Below are 19,442 nucleotides of genomic sequence, written 5' to 3'. Positions count from 1 at the left end.
GCCTGCCCATAGTGGAGGCCGTAGGCCCTAGCTGCCCCAAGGCCTTACATGATTACAACCTTCTTCTGCCAAAGCATGGCAGGAAAAATCCTCCTCTCTCCTTGAATCTCCTTTTCCTCTTGGGACCCGGAAGTCCCACCTGTACCTTCCGTGCAGCAAAATGGAAGATCTGAAGGGCTGAACTCTGACATCCTGTCCCAAGGACCACATGGAACGTTAGCTTAAGTGTTCTGGCCTGGTGGCCTGGTGTCTGGAAATCTTACGAAGGAGCACTAGGGATCCAGGAGCTCCTAAGGGCCCGTGGCGGGTCCTGTGTGAACTGGCCGAGCCACCTGGGTCTGCACCGAGATTCCCTTTTCTCCTCTCTCATGGTAATGGCAGGCTATGGCTGCCTTCCTGGGTGGAAGTCCACCTTCTGGGAAGAGCTATAGTGTTTTCCTGTCCAGGAATTTCCGGTGGCGTTGGGTGTTTTATTTTATTTTGCCCAGTTCATCATGGCTGCACTTCTGGATTACAGCTAGTGGGTGAGCTAAAGTAGTGTGGTGGCACACCAAGGAAACCGATGTCCCCCCCCCCAAATTCCACCAGAGATACAGCAGCAGCGAATGGCTCAGAGGAGAGCGGCTACTGTTCCTGCTTGAACCAGTGCATGGAATGGCCGTCCCTGGCCCATCGGTCACGGCAGGATTCAGGCCTGGGCACTCAGGCATAGAACCGACGAGCACGCTGGTCCACTCTGGAAGCAGAAACTACAGCATGTGTCAGCTGTCACCCCCGAGCCTGCAGCTCCGATTACTTCATGTTCCAGTTTCTCCAGGCGATAACAATTACCTACTGTGTGCAAGGGACTGTGTCAGACCTAGGAGAGTAATGCTGGACCATCTGCTCAAGTTCCGCCAACATTGGGAGTGGATAGCAGTGTCTGTAGCACAGGCTATGTCCTCAATCAAGAGAGGCTGCCGTCCCAGAAGTACAGGAAAGGCCGAGGAGATGGCTCAATGGGAGCACTAGCTGCTCTTCCAGAGGACCCAGGTTCAATTCCCAGCACCCGAGTGGCAGCTCACAACTGGCTGTAACTCTAGTTTCAGGGAATCTGTTGCCCCTTTCTTGTCTCTGCAGGCAGTGTACGGATCCGATCCACAGACATGCGTGCAGGGGGGGAAACATACTCATAAAAATAAAATACGTGTGAGACGGCCACTAAGCTAGGCTTGGTGGTACACACCTGTAATCCAGCATTCCGGAAGCTGAGGCAGGAGTGTTACTGCAAGTTTGATATATAGCAAGAAGTTCAGGGGCAGCTCCAGATCTCCAGATGCACAGCAAAAGCCTGTAGGTAGGTAGGTAGGTAGGTAGGTAGGTAGGTAGGTAGGTAGGTAGGTGATAGGGAAAAGGCTAGCAAGATGGGTAAAGACATTTGTCACCAAGCCTTATGACCCGAGTTTGAGTCCTGCAGTTCACATGGTAGAAGGAGAGACCTGACTCTTGAAATTTTTCCTCTGAATTTCACATGCTCACTGTGTCTACACTCATATATACTCAATATCACACACACACACACACACACACACACACACACACACACACGAATAAATAAAGCAGTGACACTATAAAAAAAAAAATAGGCCCATGGCATTAGAGCTGCTTGTTCTAGGGCAGGTTCTGCCTAAACAGCAGGCCAGGAGGTCACCGAGGACCCAGGGACCTTTCCTGATGGCAGTGATGCTTCCCACAGGGACACATGTCTGAGGACCTCTCCACAAGACGATCCAAGAACAGCTTTGTGAGCTTCCAAGATAGCTCCCAGAGCTACCTGTGTTTCCTGCTAGAAAACACATCACCCACTGCTACAAGACTGGCGAGCATGAGCCAGCCTGCTGGAAATCTGGCAGGAAGATAGCTCAGAAGAAAGCACTCGGCCAGGCTCCATGTACTTCCTGTGGAAATTGCAGGCTCACGTGACGTGAGTTTGTCATCATGGAAGTTATTTGCTAGGGCTCTGATCACCACCCACAGAGAACTGATTTAACACTCATGCCTCCCCCTCCCACAGGTCCAACAAGGGCGTGTAGAGCTTCTCAGGGTCATTTATTCCAAAGAGGCTGAGGGATAATGGGCCTTGAACGGCGCAACAGAAGCTGACTTAGTTTCCAGAGCAATCTCAGGTTCATAATGGTGTCTACTGACTTCCATACAACCTAAGACTTGGTCATACTGGAGTAGAAGAATCTAATGTGGCTTGAGTTGTGATAGACATTAATACTTGTGGTGTTAACTGAGCCAGAGGCGAGGCTGTTTTTGAGAAGTTTTTCAGTGTCTCCGAATCCACAAATAAAGAGAGTGAAGTAGGCTGGAGAGATGGCTCAGTGGTTAAGAGCTCTGACTGCTCTTCCGGAGGTCCTGAGTTCAAATCCCAGCAACCACATGGTGGCTCACAACCATCTGTAATGAGATCTGATGCCCTCTTCTGGTGTGTCTGAAGACAGCTACAGTGTACTTATATATAATAAAGAAATAAATCTTTTAAAAAAAGAATGAAGTAATCAAAACGTGGAATGCTGAAGTAGGGTAGGAATGGACTTTAGTGCAAGGCAAGGACTTGAGTGGAAAGTTTTTAAATATATAATTTATTTTTATTTTATGTGCATTGATGTTTTGCCTGCACGCATGTCTGTGTGGAGGTGTCAGATCCCTTGGAACTAAATTATAGACAGATGTACTAGAATTACTGCCATGTGGGTATTGGGAATTAAACCAGCATCCTCTGGAAGAGCAGTCAGTGCTCTTCACGGCTGAGCTGACTTTCCAGCCCCATAGAGTGGGAATTTTAGGCTGTTCACTTGCTGGCTCATGCTCTTCCGGGGTCAGCACCAGAGAGAAGGGCTCTGCTTGCACATTAGACCTCGTGGAGGTCTTTGGAGTGTTTTAATCCAGGAGACTGACCTCACACAGTTGTCAGCCTAGAAATACCATTTCGCCAAGTGTAAGGGTGGGGCTTGACTGGAGACAGAGACCAGTTGAGAAGCTACTCAATGTCCAAGTCAGAAGTAAGGAGGACCTAAGGTCGGGGTCAGCTGGAAGAAGGGAATTTTATAATATTTAGGAGGTAAAATCAGGCAGCCGGGGCTGGAGAATTAGTGCAATCGAATGCTTGCAGACCTGAGTCCCAGGGCCAGAACCCACGTACAAAAAGCTGTGTGTTGGTACAGCATACCTATAGTCCCCACACTGAGGAGGAAGAGACAGTAGGATCCCGGGAGCTCTCTGGCCAGCCAGCCTAGCCACGTCTGCAAACCCCAGGCCGGTGAGAGACACTGTCTCCACAAACCAAGATGGGCTGGATGGTGGGGGCACACACCTTTGGTTCTAGCACTTGGAAGGCAGAGGCAGGCAGATCTCTATGCCCAGCCTGTTCCAGGGCAACTAGGACTACACAGTGAAAACGTGACCCCCAAAAACCAAACAAACAAACCAAGATGGATGGACACCTGAGGTGTTGACCTGAGGTTGTTTCTCGAGTGGCCCCTGGGCAGTAGAAATGAAGATAGGGTAGGAGGGGGGGTGGAGGAGGACAGAGAGGGGGGCAGAACGAGAATGGGATTACAAGTGCAGGGACAAGCACAGAGAGGAGCTAAGAGAGTAGTGGGTTTAGCCTTAGAATGTATGAGGTGAAGCTGGACGTAGGGTGTCCAGGTCAAGCATGTGACAGTGGTAATGGGAAAGAGAAGAGGGGTAGAGATACAGAACGGCATGTGCACTTCGTAGAGCAAAACTCGTGGGTTCAGAATGCAGAAAGCATCAGTGTGAGAGCAAACTCAAGGGAGCCCAAGGAAACTGCCACACATATTTTAGGCACGAGAGGTACCCAGCAAAGGATGTGGGGAAGATGACCAAGCGGAGAGCAGGGGAGACTGTGTCCTGGCTAACCCCACCTGACAGCATGGTCAGGGCAGGGGCCGGTTTGTGAACATGAACGATTGACAGAAAGTGAAGAGGGCCAGAGAGTGTGAGCCTGCGAGCGGTAAGGTAGCTTGAACGTGGAGCCCTCGAGGCCTGGGGCTGGGGGAGGTCTGTCTATCCTCAGCAGCCTATGAGAAATGGAAGAGGCAGGGAAGAGGAGAGAGGGCATCTCGGAGAAGCTGGGCACCACAGGTTGTAAGGGAGAGGGAAGTTCACTCGAGAACTGACGTGGTTCTAGGAGAACTCGGGGGAATCCAACTGATGAAGACCCCAAATGTGTGTAGCCTCAGTCGGACTTCTGTGAATTTTCTCCTGGTTCTTTCAGAAGTCGGGACAAAGAAGGTGGATTGGCCCACAGTTAGGGTTTGGTCAGATCAAAGGGCAGGAGGTCAGAGTGCTAGACAGGTCAAGGAACGTCACTAAGCCAGCAGCTCAGGCCGTAGACAAGGGGTCTTTCATAAGTATCAAAGACTGTGAAGGATGGGGGAAAAAAAGATACAGTGAACCAGGGACCTGGCAGTCCCTGGAGGAGTCTAGACCTATCTGGGACCTCATGCCTGTGACACAGCCACAAGGCCTGGAGGCCACAGCTGGGCAGAGGGCAACTGCAGAGTGTTAACTTATTACTTAGTAGCAAATCCGTGGCCTCGGTGCTGATGGGAGTCTAAAATGGAAAAACACTGTCATGAAAATGCCTTATGTGGGGTTAACCATGAAGAATTGCCCTCTCACTTGAAAGCGACCTGCGGCGTGGCACAGCCCTTCCTGCTGTGGATGTCAAGTCATATCTGGAAGCAACACCCTCCCCCACTGTGAGTCAGAGGCAAAAATCAGAAAGCGCTCAGTGGAATGAAAAGGGATTGGGGAGAGCGGGACCCGCCCACGCAGTATCGGGATGACGTCACGAACACAACCAGAGCGCAGAGAAAACTGCCAAAGAGCGTTGGGACCTCGGGATCTGTGAAATGTTACCTCTACAGAAAAGTCCCAAGATGCTTCCCTTGCCGACTGCTGGAATGAAGTAAAAAATTCCCACCCAGGCTGTTACTTTTCATTATCATCCTCTTTATGTTGCTTCCTAAAATAACTGCCATTCTGGAGATGACTTACCAAGATGACTTAATTAGGTATCAGACGAATACCTGTGCCCATGAGCCCCATCACCGCAGGCCTCCTTATGCAAATCTGACTATTCTCACCTCGAGCAGCTAAAGAGACAGACGTAATTGGAGCAGCTGGGCTGCAAGCACAGCTGGGCCGTCCCCATGGAGACCAGACTCCAGCCGAGCTTTTCTCCCTCGCTCTTTTTTTCATTGTGTAAGCAGCGCATCAGCGCTCAGGTCCGTGCATACCAATCACTGGGGAGCTCGTTAAATACAGATTCTGCCTCCGTATTCTCTGGTTTGAGCTACTGGTTCCATGATTCTCACAAGCCCCCAGGTGAGGCATGTCCTGCGGCTGGTGATCCTTGGGTCTCGTTCCAAGCAGCTACCTACCAGCGCCTCCACAAAGCTCCAACTAGCCTGCAAGAGCCTATGTTTCTTTCTCATTTTGGCACTATTTCTCCCCTTCTTTTGCCCTCCCCAGCTCCTGTATGGTCTCCAACGGTTCGTAGTTCCCTGTATTCTCCCTCCTCCCTCCAGCACGCAATTAGTGGGTTCTGTGCTCCATCAATGGACACTGGGCTCTGTCACTAAACGTGTGTTCCTCAGGTCAGTCTCCAGCAAATGTCATTCAGCCAGTGGTCTCCTTGAATAAGACAAGCTGAAAATGCTATTAAAACAGAAACAGGTGAGGACGAGGCTCAGTCGGTAGAAATGCCTGTCTAGCATGAATGAGGTCTCAGGTCCATCCTCAATACCGCCTAAAACCAGTCGTGGTGGCTACACCTGTGATCTCAGCACAAGTGGTAAGGGCAGGATTCGGAAAGTTCAAAGTCTTCTCAGCTGTACAAGTTCAAGGCCAGCCTGGTCTATGTGAGACTCCGTCTCACAATTAAAAGTTTTAAAAGAAAGAGGGAAAAAAATAACCAGATATCAGAGTATTCCCCAAATCGACAACCTGCTTCACTACTTTTGTCTCACAACCCAATAATCCTGGGTGTCACAGTTGGAAGTCATCACCTATTTATCTGTCCAGCATCTGGATCCCAGAGCTCTAGAGCAACCGGGTGTCTCTGGGAATGGACGCTGCTTTGTTCATTGTCCACTGGGTCAACGTATTGGAAAGGCCTTTCTTTTTTCTTTTTTTCTTGGTTTTTCAGGACAGGGTTTCTCTGTGTAGCCCGGGCTGTCCTGGAACTTAATCTGTAGGTCAGGCTGGCCTTGAACTCAGAGATCCACCTCTGCCTCCAGAGTGCTGGGAGTAAATGTTTACACCACTACCGCCTGGCTTTTTCTTTTTTAATATTTATTTATATTTGGTTCTGGGGAGAGTCTTATTGTATAGTTCCAGCTGGCCTTGAACCTGCCACTTAAACCAAGCTGGTCTATGCTGGGTGGTGGTGGCAAATCAGGAAGCGGAGGCAAGTGAACCTGAGTCCAAGGTTAACCTGGTCTACAGAGCAAGTTCCAGGACAGCCAGAGCCGTACACTGAAACCCTGGCTTGAAAAACCAAACCAAACCAAACAAAAAATAAAACAAAACCAGGCTGGCCCCAAACTCTAAGAGATCTGCCTGCCTCTGCCTCCCAAGTGCTGAGATTAAATGTGTGTGTGCCTGGCTGGTATCACTGGTATCACAGCTATAGCACACCCTGGATATTCTTTTCTTTGTTTACTTGTTTTGAAACTGCCTCATATGTCCCAGGCTAGATGCGTACTTGATCCATTCAGGGCTTCTCAACCCCTGAACAACCCTTTCAAATAAGTATCAACCTGTGCTTCATTTGAGGAAGCCAAGAACTTGAAAGGCACATGTGGTACACAGACAAATAGGCAGGCAAATATACCTCTACACATAAAAATAAAATTCAGTTAAAAAGGAAGAACGTTTGGATAAATACAATTGCAGACCTGAGCTGGATATGAAAATCATACTTTTTTTCCCCCCAGGCAGGGTTTCTCTGTGTAGCCTCAGCCTCAAACTCAGAGATCCTCCTACCTCTGTCTCCTGAGTTAAAGGCATGTACCACCACCACCCGTTGAATCTAAGGCAGGAAGTTGGTAAGTTTGAGTTGAAGACAACCTTTGCTACTGAGTTATCACCACAAAAATTTTAAAGGTGGGCGGGTGGTGAGATGGCTCAGAGGTTGAGAGCACTCGTTGCTTTTGCAGAAGACCCACGTTTGGTTTCCAGTACCCACATGATGGCTTACAACCATCTGTAACTCCAGTTCTAGGGGATCCGACTGCCCTTTGACCTCCACTGGCATCAGGCACATGTGAGGCGAACACATATGGGTGCAAGGAAAGCACTTACAGAATAAAAATCTTTTTGACAATTGTTTGTCCAGACCACTTGTTCTGTGGAGTCTGACTGCCAGATAGAGAGCAGGATACTCCAGGGAACTGGGGTTAACGGCTACCGATGATTATAACTTCTGATACCCATCAAGCTCCAGGGTCACTCACCTGGCCTCTGCAGCCCTATCTGGCCCCGCTTTGGTGGTTGTCATTAGGAACGAGTCCTGCTTTCTTCAATGCTTCATTTCCCTACCATTCCTGAAAGCTGTTGATTTGCTCACACTGAGTTAAGCATCTCTGCCTTTGTGTGTTTGTTATATGTGCTGGTAGAAAATGGAGGGGTTGTAAGTGTTGCAGGAGGCCCTAATGTGGTATCTGGAGTCTTTGCTGCATTGCTGTTAGTGGAAATAAGCCAATATACCCCTGACTAGTTCCCTGACCAATGCCTGGTGATGTAACTGCAGCATTCCATCTGTGAATCTTGGCATCCAATCAGGGGAGGGCAGCATGCTCTGTGATGCTTCGTTGGATAGGAAGTCTGTCTTCTCCAGTCTGCAGGCCAGGGATCTTTAACGAGGGAGGTACAGCTGGGCTTAGGAAGTCCTGGGGACCTTCTGAATGTGCATATGCGCTGTACTGGAGAGAAAGTCTGTAGCTCTTTCAGTATTCTCCAGGGAATTCATGATTCAGCACACAGTTTAAAACCCATTGCTCTAAATGTTTAAATAATGGAGAGTGGAAAGTGAAAAACAGAACAGAAATATCCTATTCTTAAATGAAACTGGCCATGCTCTGACACTCTCCTTTTACCGTATATGTGTGTGCACGCATGTATGTAACAAAACAAGCTATTGTGTGCCAAGTAGATGCCCACATTAGCTCTATCTTATAAATGGGGAAATTGAAGTCTGTGATGGGGTAGGAAGGGGTGCATGCATGCCATAGCATATATGTACAGGACAATGCTAATAAACACACACAGAGAGAAAGCACACAACTATTTCACTGTGGCCCATTTTGGATCAAGAGTTCATAAGAAGCAAGTTACCATTTACCCTGTTTCTTATGTCTATAACTTTCATTTTTTCAAAACCTATTTCTAAAAGTTACCACTTTTTTATTTAGGAGGTAAACTTTTTTTTTTAAGAAAAATTTATTTTATTTATATGAGAACACTGTAGCTTTTTAGACACACCAGAAGAGGGCATCATATCCCATTGCAGATGGTTGTGAGCCACCATGTGGTTGCTGGGAATTGAACTCAGGATCTCTGGAAGACCAATCAGTGCTCTTAACCACTGAGCCATCTCTCCAGCCCTCAAAACCTATTTCTAACATTAGTTCCTAAATGCCTTAACCTCCCTTGTAGCCCACTACCCTTGAGAGGCAGTGGAAAAGAAAGGATACAGGGGAAGTGGACCTGTTTAGAAAGGTTCTTTGGAGCAGCTCTTGTCTGTGTTATCAGGAAATCGGCAGTTCAGTTCACAGGTCAGCAGCGGCAGCTCTATCCACTCGCAAACACTTCATGGATTCCCTAGCAGTCCAGTTCAGTAAAGTTGGAATAGCAAACCCAAATCAGCAGCAGTTGCACTACCTAGCAGAGACAGCCAGGCCTCAGCCGGAGTCAGCAGGAGTCAGCAGTCAGTTGTACCTCACTCAGCTAATCAAAGATCAGCGAAGACCAGAGACCAACAAGCACTGCACAGCTAGCTATACCAGCAAGCCAAGCCCAGCCTCCATCACTGTCCATGGAGTCCTTTTTATACTCCCTCCAAACATCACATGTCTTGCCACAAACATGTGTCTTGCCTCAGCATGTGCATCTGTCTCAGCTGACCTCACTCTGCCAATCAGCCTGAGTCCACCGAAGCGGCAAGAAACTGAAGCACACCACCAGAAGTTTTCTGTCTATAGAGTCCTAACAAATGTAGCTCAACTCTGTAATGTAAGGTAGACGAATACATGTGTGTTGTTAGCAATGAATCTTTCATCACGTGTCCTTTCTGCTTGCTTTAGCTGCACAGCCTCTCTCCTGTGTCTGCTTCAGCAAAATGTTCCTTCACAAGTTTGCCCCAGCAAAGCACCATCTGACTTTCCAAAAACCCCACATTTCCATTTCATATGTCTTTTACTTACACCCCCAATTGTGAGAGCTCGGAATCTCTTAGGATCTGTGTCATAGTATATAAATGTGTCTAGCTTGTGTCCCAAGCATAAGTTCATAGGAAGCAGAAATCTATTCCTGTGTCAACATCTCCGGTCCCTCCTCAATCCCAACTCATCACTTAAGGTTAGAGTCCTGTCACACCACTACAAAACCTTTGCTAGCCCACTGGAATCCCACAATCATGGCATCTCCACAACCCTGTAAAAGTTGATATTGTAAGTCTGTCTCTGCCATCTGGTTCTAGGCTTCTTAAGGTCAGTTTAACCAAAAAAAAAAAAAAAAAAAAAGAGTTGGACTCAAAAATGCACTCCTGTCAGTGTGTATGCACATGCGCTCAAAAGCCACAGGATAAGCTCAGCCGTTGATCCTTTGGCTCCATCCTTCTTGTTTTGTGAGATCTCTCACTGGCCTGGAACTTCACAAGTTGGCTTGGCTTGCTGGCCAGTGAGCTCCAAACAGCTCCCTTTCTGCATCTTCCTGGAGCTGTTTTTTTTATATAAATTCTGGGGGTTAACTCAGGTCCTTGAGCACTTAAGCGATCAGCGAAGCCCTGTGTTTGGTTTCCCCAAGCCCCATCCAGAAGTGTTCTCAAGGATCCATGCTTCTGGTTCACACTCTCCTGAAGGCACTTAAAGACAGTGTGCAAAAGGGAAGATGGAGGAAGCGTGGCCTCCATAGGGACTTGTCAGTCAGTGCCCAGAGACAAAAACATCCTGGAGCGATTACTGGAGCTACTGCTACATAAATCATCCCAATGCACTCATTTATTGTCTAGTTGTTCCTGTTAGACAGGACAATTGTTAAAATATATTAGATTCTGGGCCATAAGCCACGACTCGTCTGGGCCATAAGCTTTGGCTCACTCCCTGACTAGCTCATAATTTATTTAACCCATTCAAACTTTCCTATATCTACCACGCGGTTAGTCACGTCTCTTCAACCCCAGCCCGCTTCTTTCTCTCTCAGCATTTCCCTGAGTTCATCTACCTGCTGGTTTATGTGCAGTTTCCTCAGTTCCTCTCTCTCTTCTCTCTACATCTCCTTTTATTCTCATGTTATTTCCCAGAACTCTCTCTCTTCCTGCCAGGGTCCCACCTCCTATTTCCTGCCTCGGCTCATTGGCCATTGGCTTTTTTATTGATAGGCAATGCTTATATGAAATTTTCTCTAAGGCAAGTCATTCTCTTGGGCTTCCAGCAAAGGTCAGAGCTGGCACACAAGCATCTGAAGACGTTCCTTCCTTGTTTGACTGTTGGCGTTGGCCTTTGGTTGGGAGCCCCCGGTATGACTCAATCTTCCTAATGATATGGTGGCTGGGCTTCTAGAGCACATGTCTTGAGAGCAGCCTAGGCTGAAGCCATTTTATATTTCATGACTGTGTCTCAGGAATCACACACCAGCAGCTCTGTTGTTTGAGGCGGTTATTAAGGCTCATGCAAGTTCAAAGAGTAAAGAGCAGTCAGCTGTCCCTGAAGGGTGTCAGTGTCATGTCAGCAAGGGCACACAAGGGATGGGAGTAGACCAGGGTGCAGTTGACCACAGTCAGGAAGAAAGACAATGTTCCTTATCATAAGACTTGAGTGTGAGACACTCAGTGAGATGAGAAAGGTCAAGGCGGATGGGTTGCAGAAGAGCCGTGAGCTTTCTCTTCACTATCAGAGAGTGAATAATTGTCGCTTTGTCAGCAATTAGGAAGAGGGAGACTGACTCCTGGTGACGGAGTCTGGCCTTGTCAGAAAGCTCTGTCTTCAGTGACCAGATCCACTTCTTACAAATTTCAGGAAGTGCAATGCAGATGCTGCGGCTAGAGTGGCATGTCCATGAGTCCTCTGTTGACTTTGTCCACACGCCCTCATGTCTAGATCACAGTCACTCCAGCACCATTCCTGTCGCCAACCTTGGCTGTTTCAGTGTACACTGGCCGTATCCTGTCCCCACTCCACGCCCCACCCCACCGCCCTCTTGTCTTCTTCACCTGCTCACTGTGACTATCTTGGGTCTGACTGGTTTCCTCCCATGGCAGCCCTCTGTGGCCACACTTCAGGATGTTGGTCTCTCAGAGACCATCATTCTTCAGCACCTGAAGAACCTGTGGCCCTTTGATCCTTCTGCTCTTTTGTTCTGCTACTCACCCACCCACTTATGACCTCATTTCCACCTGTACCCTGCATTAGCTTAGGTCAGGAACTCATCACTGAAAAGCACCCCTTTGCACACGTTCTCAACTTTGTCTCTTCTCCCTCCTCTTGCAATTTTCCAGCAAGCCCCAAGCTGTTTGAGGCAGCCCGCACTCACCACAGCTGCTATCCTGTAGCCATATGAACAGCCTGTGAGGGATCCTTACTGCTGTGTGTCTGTCCTCAGGCTTTGGTGGAAGGAGGAAGCAGGATTAGTCAAATCACTCCTGTGCCCTCGAGCTGAATCTCAACGTTTTCAGGTCAGAGGTCACCAACCACCAGGCTTAAGTTTTGGGGCTCATACCTTAACACACGCCTAGCCATATCGGGAGGATACGGATCCTCTTCAGAAAGCACACTAGATAGGTGGACAGACATATGGACAGACGGACAAAGATGGGTGGGTCTGGTGGCTTTCAGATTAGAACCATGACATGGCATCCTGTCTGTGGACATGTGTTCCATTTCATTTTCATTTTCTGCACATTTGGCTTTGCTCAAAGTGTGATTGGCGTCTCCTTTCTATTCTTAGCACAAAGCAGAAACACATATATGCAGATGAACTGAAGTCAAAAGAACTTGTTCATTTTCCAGAGTCTTAGAAAAACCAAGACGACTTGGGGAGCTGAGGGTGGAGGGTGCTGTCACCATGGCAGACACATCGCAGTGCATCAGGAAGGGCTGTCGTCGACACTGGGAGGCTTTGAGATATATCACTTTGGGCAAGTCCCGTTAGCATCTGGGTCAGCGTCTCTGCAAAGTGAGGGGTCTGCTTGAGGCAACTCACACAGCCATCTGGACTTTTTGTTCTTTGTCACAGACTGCTGCCGCCTTCACGGTGGCTCTTGTTCTCCAGCATCGGTTTCCAGCAGCTTAGCTTTTTCATCAAGCAAAGGTTCCAGCTCAGGCCGGCGGCCGTGGAGGACAGGAAACTGCTCCTGCCCTTTTAGAACTTGCCCTCGGAAGAGGCGGGAAGCTAGCTGTAGTCCAGTAGTGTAGTAAATGTTTGAGTAAGTCTGTCTGATGATAACAAAGAGGAAGGAAGGTTCAGTCTGCCTGTAATTTTGCTACTGTTACAAATCGTAACATAAATATCTAATGTGCGGGAGTGCTCCCAGGAGAGATGCTGTTCGATGGTTCACACAGTACTCTGACTTCTGTTGTTTTGTAAATGTAGATATTTGAGACAGGTTCTCTCTAGTGTGTGGCTCTAGCTGTTCCGGAACTCAGTACGTAGACCAGTAGGCCAGCCTCGAACTCACAGAGATCCACTATGCCCAGCTTTGTGTTTTTAAACTATGTCACTCAGGCTGATCTCAAACCGGAAATGCTCCTGCCCAGTCCCCACGGGCTGCTCTTACAAGCATGCACCACCACATTACAGATGACTCCGTTTTTCTCCCTGTTGTTTGTTGGTGTTTCCTGTTGTTGCACTGTACCCCAGGGTGGCCTTAACCTCAGGGCAATGCTCCTGCCTCATCCTAAGATCCCAAGTGTGTATCACCATGTGTGACTTAGAGGCTCCCTATGGTATGTGTACGGGTATTTTTTTTCCTGCATGTTTGTACATCATATGCATACCTGGTGCCTGCAGAGGCCAGAAGAGGATACCAGAGCCCCTGGAATTGACATTGACAGACATTTTGTGATGCTGGTATGCATGCTGGGAATTGAACCCGGGTTCTCTAGAAGAGCAGCTGGTTTGTTCTTAACTGATGAGCCATCTCTCTAGCCCATGGGAAAATTCTTAAGTAACGAGTTAGACTTTACCAGAGTGTGGTAGGAGTCACAGAAAAGGACATCCCACCTATCTAAAAAAAAAAAATTGCAAGGACATGGTAAATCTAAGGGACAAATTTTCATAATCTCCACACAGCTGCCTGTGAAACACATGACAGCATATTAATGAAAAAAAAAAAAGATTAGGCTGGGCTGTGGCAGTGCACGCCTTTCATCCCAGCACTTGGGAGGCAGAGGTGGGTGGGTCTCTGGGTTTGGTGCCAGCCTGACCTAAAGAATGGGTTCTAGGGCTTTCAAAGCTGTACCCAGAGAAGTCCTGTCTTGAAAAGCCAGGGAGGGGGGAGGGGGGCTTGAACCATATGACTTCTTTCTTCTCATTTAGCAAAGAAAGGAAAGAAGCGGGGAGGGAGGGAGGAAAGAGAGAAGGAAGAAACAAAGAGAGAAAGAAAAAGGAAGGGTGGAAGGAAGGAAGGGAAAATCTTATTTTGGAAGTCTATATTTTAAATGCTAAAAAAAAAAAATGTACCCAGTGGATCCCCACCATCTAGGATTTGGCCTTTGAGATTCAGAATTAACTGCAAATTCTCCCAGAACTAATCAGGATGCAGAGGACTGACTGGCACATCTACAGCTGATGTGCTTGCTCGAGTGTTTCTGGCGCCACCTGCTGGGAAGCGGGTTCCTTTCCCTTCTATTCAAAGGGCTAGAAACCTAAGAATCTTGAAAAAGGAGGCAGGGGTGGCTCTCCCAAAAAGGAATAGGGAGGCTGCTGGGTTATGGGGGGTGGGAGGGTTATGTCTCCACAATATACAGAAAAAAGCTAGTCATGGTGGCACAGGACTGGGCAGGCAGAGTTGGTAGAACCATGGGGATCACTAGGCCAGCCAGCCTAGACTAGTCAAGTTCCAAGCCAGTAAGAGACACTGCCCCCAAACAGTAACATGGGTAGGACATGGTGGTTGGTACACGCCTTTGATCCCAGCATGAGAAGAGGTATAGTGAGACCTCGTCTCAAAAACAAAATAAGCCAAACATTTGACCATAATTGAGACCATAAAAAGGCCTCAGCGGTTTCTAAGGTAGAAAAACTTAGCCAACATGGAGTGCTACTGAATCCAAGTTTATACAGGTTCTGAGGACTTGAACTCAGGACATCTCTGAACCATCTCCCCAACTTGGAATTTTTGTTTCAGTACTTTTATTGGTTTTGTTTATTTTAGAGACAAGATCTCTGTCTATCTGTCTGTCTATCTTGTTTGTTTTGTTTGTTTGTTTGTTTGTTTGTTTGTTTGTTTGTTTTGGTTGAAACAGTCTCTCTGCATGGCCCTGGCTGGCCTGGAACTCATTAGGTAGATCAGGCTGGCCTTGAACTCACAGAGATCTGCCTGCCCCTGCCTGCTGCATGCTGGGATCAATCAGCTTGAATTTCTGATCCTCTGGCCTCCACTTCCTGTGTGCTGGGATCACGATGTAGACTTCCCATGTAGTTTTACGTGTTTCTGGGGATTAAGCACAGTGTTTCTCGTGTGCTGTGGAAGCCCTCTACCAACAGAGCTACTCCCCACCCCTCTTGTCCGTGTTATATTGTTTCAGATACTGCATTTGGCAATCAGTTGCATATTCTGATCCAGGGAACCCAACAACTCATTCTCCTCCCTGGGATCCAAGCTCCCATCCTTTCTACAAATTGAAAGGAAGGCTGAGACTCTAGAACCGATGTGTCGTCAGGACAGCACATATAAAGCTCTGGTCCTGGTAGTAACACCTGTGTCTTCTCCGATTTCTTCCCAGGAGTCATTGCTCCGGTGGAAGGAACTGCTTTCGACCTGAGAAAGCCAGTGGAGCTCGGGAAACACCTGCAGAGTTACCACATCCATGGTTTCGACCATAATTTCTGTCTGAAGGAGTCCAAAGAAAAGAAGTTTTGTGCAAGGTTGGGAACTTTGTTCTTAGTGCCTCTACTTGGGAGAAGAAATTGCAGGGGTTTTGTTGTTGTTTTGGTTTGCTTTAGTTTTGTTTTTTTTGTTTTTTGTGGTTTTTGGGAGTTTTTTTTTGTTTTTTGGGGTTTGTTTGTTTGTTTGTTTGTTTGTTTGAGGAACATTCCCTATGGCGGTTTCAATAGCACCTAATGGGAGCAGAGATCAAATACCACACCCCATATCTTCGTGAAGTCCCCTGCCATAAGTGAATTCTGTAGAATCCACACCCCCCCCCCACCTCCTCCCTGTCATCTTATCCAGCATCCTCTCTGGCTTCCATCCCTGCCTATCCTATAAGCCATTTTCTCTAATTCTCCAAGGCCCAAATCTCCTGCTCTGGTCACCTCTGCCTTCACTGAACTCCATTGTCTGGACCTTTCTCCTTGGAGCTCTAGGAACAGGGGCCCCTTAGGTTCCACCTGCTCAGGAAACCTTCCTCCTGTGCACCTGTGTGGCTCGTGCTTCTGTCCTCACCACCCTACCCGAGGAGCCCTTCCCGCCTTCTGCCCGTGTCAGACCCTGGGCCTTCTCTTCCCAAACATTTTCCTCCAACCTCTTGGTTGACAATGTATTGTGCTTTTAAAAACTTTTTTAAGTTATATTATTAGTGTGCATCAGGGGGAAGATGGGAGAGGGGGAGCGAGGGAGGGAGGGAGGGAGGGAGGGAGGGAGAGAGAGAGAGAGAGAGAGAGAGAGAGAGAGAGAGAGAGAGAGAGAAAGAGAATGAATTCAGAAATGTACTCTCAGGTTTGTAGGGGCAGAGCCATCCCAGCAGCCCGACAACATGCTTTGTTTGAATGATTTCCTGTGTGATTTGCCTACTGCTGCAAGACTGTGCGACACAGCCTTCACATCCCTCTGACAAGAAGTACAGATCCAGGCCAGGCAGTGCTGGCACAGGCCTTTAATCCTAGCACTCAGGAGTTAGAGGCAGGAGGATCTCTGAATCTGAGACCAGCCTGGTCTACAGAGTGAATTTCAGGACAGCTAGGGCTCCACAGAGACAACCTTGTCTTCCAAAACCAAAACAATTAATCAGTCTTTTCGGAACCCTGTGGGTGGGGGTGGGGCACAGGCCTTTAATCCCAGAACTCCGGGAGGACAGGCAAGTAGAGGTCTAAATTCCAGTGCAGCCTGGGTCACACCCTTGGGAACTACGTCTCAGTGGCAGTGGCAGAGTGCTCACAGACAACTACAGGGCCTGGGATCCACCTTGAGCATCCCAAGGGAAGAACCTCAGGACGATTGGATTGTCTCTCTCCAGCCTGGCTGCTCCTCCCCAACTCCCATAACTGGCTGTGGTCAGTCTGTGTTACTATTCCCCAGAGAGGCCAAGACCATGTGACAAGTTGTTTCTGAGGGTCCTCAAAGCCAACAGCCCATGCCTTCCCTGAGAAGCTTCCAGAATTTGTGTCCCCCGTTCTTCCCTCCAGCATCCTTCTTGCCCCTGTTCCCAAAGCTGTTTCGTGGCCTCTTCCCCACTCAGATTGGTTTGTCTTTGCCCCCAGGGTGCATCACGCTGCAAGTGGGAGGATCCTGGAAGTGTACACCACCCAACCTGGCGTCCAGTTCTACACAGGAAACTTCTTGGATGGTACCCTGAAGGGCAAGAGTGGAGAGGTCTATCCCAAGCACTCTGGTTTCTGCCTCGAGACCCAGAACTGGCCTGATGCAGTCAACCAGGTAAAGCTACAAGCTCGCCTGTCAAAGTGGCGTTGACCCACTGACAGGAAGCAGGGCAGGCCACAACACTCAAGCTTTTCAATGTATACAATATATACAACCACAGAGGATCCACAGCTAAAAAACTGGTTAGAGGCACACGTTTCGAACCACCATCCTTCTTCGGTGTTTTTCCTTATCAATCCTCATTCATTTTCTGCACTCTCTTGGGGAGCGGGGGCTGAGCAGGGACAAGCCATGGAGGTCAGAGGACGACTTGCAAGGATTAGTTCTCTTCCTTCATGTGGGTTCCAGTGATTAAACTCAGGTCATCAGCCTTGGCCTCAAGCACTTTTACCCCCTGAACCATCTCTCCAGCCCACAACCACTCTGCTGAGAGACCCTCCGATCTTCCTGCTTGTTCCCTCATTTCCTCTCTAGGTGTTACTCAGAGCATCCCTCCTCAAAGTGTCAGTCACAGGAAGAAGCTTGTGGCTTACTCCAGAATGAAAGTCCAGGCATTGCTTCCTGGAGAGATGGCTCCTTTTTTTTTTTTTTTTTTTTTTTTTTTTTTCCTTTTCTTTTTTTCCGGCGCTGGGGACTGAACCCAGGGCCTTGCACTTGCTCGGCAAGAACTCTACCACTGAGCTAAATCCCCAACCCCAGGCATTGCTTCCTGTAGCAAGTCTTTGACAAAGTAGGCTTGGTACTATGGGAGATTTTCTGTTCCTCACTGCAGATCTGGGACATACTGTCCTCACACTGGCATGGGCCACAGACCCTGCTCCAGACACTAGGACAGAGGCACACCCCATATGGCTGTCTGTATAGCCGTGATGGCTGGTAAGGTCTAACCACTGATCTCCCGTCACAGCCCCAGTTCCCTCCGATACTGCTGAGGCCTGGAGAGGAGTACAACCACACCACCTGGTTCAAGTTCTCCGTTGCTTAAAGAAGACAGAAGATGGGACCTGGTTCGAGGCCAGACTGGTTCCCACTCATCTGCCTCGCTTTAAAAGTAATCCTGTGTGTTAAGTCATTCAGACGGTAGCTGCCATAACAATCAACTAGAATACCGATACCCTTTCCCGAGAGCTGGCTGTAGGCTGTGTCTAACGACCAGCTCTGTTCTCTGTCATCACTAAGGTCTGCTCCTGGTAGAGAAGTGGTCCTCTGGACTCTCCTGACTTCATAGGCTCCACCTCTCCGTCCTGGCTCCATTGTGTCCGTTTTCTTCAAGCCTTCCTTTCCTTGACAGAACTGTTTTCCTGCCTTCTCTTTTACCTCAGACTACCCCCGCAGAAGTTTTAACCAGGTCTTGAGCTATGAGAATTCAGGTTCCCCTTCTGTGCCCCTACCTCAGTCTGCCTAAGCATTCCTAGGGCCACTGAAGGACAAGCAGGGTTTTGGGCCCTGTCCTGTCAGAGCCTTCTTCTCCGGAGCTGCAGAGATGGCTGAGCAGTGAAGAGCAGAGGACCAGAGTCCACCCATGCCAGGCTCGAGGGGAGCAAGCACCCTCTTCTAGCCTCCGGGGACACCTCCACACGTACACATCCACAACGGTTAAAAACAAACCTTAAAAAAGCAAAAAAAAAAAGGGGGGGTTGGGGATTTAGCTCAGTGGTAGAGCGCTTGCCTAGGAAGCGCAAGGCCCTGGGTTCGGTCCCCAGCTCCGAAAAAAAGAAAGAAAAAAAAAATCACTTTAGAAGCATTAGAGTTGACCTATCTTTTTAGAGATGTTGTGATTTAAATTGTAAGACCCAAAAACCCAGAATAATTTCAATTTTCCTGCTTTCGTGGTTAACTAGGAGCTTGGCTAAGGTGTAGCAAGATGCACGGGCATAGAAGGCTGGAGCCTCACATACTTTGCACTAGAAGTAGACGCTCCCCTGAGATGAAGTGGGTGGAGGCTCCTCTTTTCCTCAAAGGTTACATCATCGCTGATGTGCCTAGGCTGCTGATTTTGAAAAAACGCATATAGTTTGTGTTATTATCTACTACAGTCAGTTCAAATAAAACCAAAATTTCCATCTTCAGAAGATTCTTGTTCACTGGTGTGTGTGTGAGTGTGTAAGTGTTTGTGTGTATGTGAGTGTGTGTGAGTATGTGAGTGTGTGAGTGCGTGTGTGTATGTGAGTCTGTGAGTGTGTGTGTATGTGAGTGTGTGTGTATGTGAGTGTGTGAGTGTGTGTGAGTGTGTGTGAGTGTGAGTGTGTGTATGTGAGTGTGTGTGTGAATGTGTGAGTGTGTGTGAGTGCGTGTGCATGTGAGTCTGTGTGAGTGTGTGTGAGTGTGTGTGAGTGTGTGTGAATGTGTGAGTGTGTGTGAATGTGTGAGTGTGTGTGTGAGTGTG

The 19,442-nt window shown here is 48.3% G+C and overlaps 1 protein-coding gene across 1 annotated transcript in view; it reads left to right on the top strand.

Moving 5' to 3' along the window:
• Galm (galactose mutarotase) overlaps positions 1-19,125 on the top strand; it is a 51,965-nt gene extending 32,840 nt beyond the window's left edge. Inside the window, exons 5-7 of the mRNA NM_001007704.1 lie at positions 15,240-15,381; positions 16,936-17,110; positions 17,964-19,125. Coding sequence (NP_001007705.1) covers positions 15,240-15,381; positions 16,936-17,110; positions 17,964-18,041 — 395 coding nt within the window. The 3' untranslated portion in view covers positions 18,042-19,125. The remainder of the gene's footprint in view (positions 1-15,239; positions 15,382-16,935; positions 17,111-17,963) is intronic.
• The last annotated feature ends 317 nt before the right edge of the window (positions 19,126-19,442 follow it).

The sequence above is a fragment of the Rattus norvegicus genome, chromosome 6, assembly GCF_021556685.1.
Source record: "Rattus norvegicus strain SHRSP/BbbUtx chromosome 6, alternate assembly SHRSP_T2T, whole genome shotgun sequence".
Taxonomy (NCBI): domain Eukaryota; kingdom Metazoa; phylum Chordata; class Mammalia; order Rodentia; family Muridae; genus Rattus; species Rattus norvegicus.
Note: the sequence above shows the minus strand (reverse complement) of the source record. Positions and strands in the feature narration are given on the sequence as shown.